A 706-nucleotide genomic window follows, 5' to 3' on the forward strand; every position below is an offset into this window, starting at 1 on the left:
CTGTTCTCCTCCCTCCCCACCCTCCCCGAAACGAATAGGATGGCTTCACTGGTCAACTCTTTACATTCACGAACAAAAGACAGCAGAGGAACGTCCACCCCTTCCACCATCCGACCTTGCGCTGCGGCAGCCTCCGCCACCTCCCCGGAGCCGTCAGTCCCAACCATCGCCTCTTTATCTGGAGGCTTCTTCCTTCAGCTCCTTGTTTTTCCTCACTTCTTCCGCGTGTTTGTCCTGTGGGAGTAGGGGGGGGTAGGAGGGAAGGAGGGGGGACACGCGTTAGCTGGACGGACTTCGGGGTCCCCACGGGCGGGCCAGCGGCTTCGGAGGGGTTCGAAGGCACGAGGGGCGGTTGGTGAGGTTCATCCCCCGAGGGACACCACCGATGGCTCAACAGCGTCCTCTCCTCCCCTGGGAGTGTTTTTAAGGACTGCGGAGGCGCTCAGGGACAGATTGTCCTTGCCCTCAAGCTAGGAGGTAGACGTCAAGCAGACGGGATGGAGCGGGAGCCCCAAGGAGATGGGGTTAGCTCGGGTTGTCCTTCATTATCTCGTGCTCTCCGCCTCTGACTCAAGGCTAGCTGAGGCGCTTGGAGAAGGGCACTGGGCGAGCTCCTTGCAGAAGGGATGTTTTGGAGGGAGCTGGAGGTGGTGAGGGTGGTGGGACCTTCCGTGCTGAGGTTGGGAACAGACCTGCTTCAGGGGAA

General features: G+C 60.6%; 1 protein-coding gene across 2 annotated transcripts in view; it reads right to left on the minus strand.

Annotated features, from left to right (window-relative positions):
• Positions 1-143: 143 nt before the first annotated feature.
• Positions 144-706, minus strand: part of STMN4 (stathmin-like 4) — a 2,914-nt gene continuing 2,351 nt past the window's right edge. For both annotated transcript variants that reach the window (XM_010191744.1, XM_010191743.1), the window contains exon 5: positions 144-234. In XM_010191744.1, the coding sequence (XP_010190046.1) occupies positions 175-234 (60 nt within the window). In that variant the 3' untranslated portion in view covers positions 144-174. The remainder of the gene's footprint in view (positions 235-706) is intronic.

The sequence above is a fragment of the Mesitornis unicolor genome, unplaced genomic scaffold, assembly GCF_000695765.1.
Source record: "Mesitornis unicolor isolate BGI_N332 unplaced genomic scaffold, ASM69576v1 scaffold6059, whole genome shotgun sequence".
In the NCBI taxonomy this organism is placed as follows: Eukaryota; Metazoa; Chordata; class Aves; order Mesitornithiformes; family Mesitornithidae; genus Mesitornis; species Mesitornis unicolor.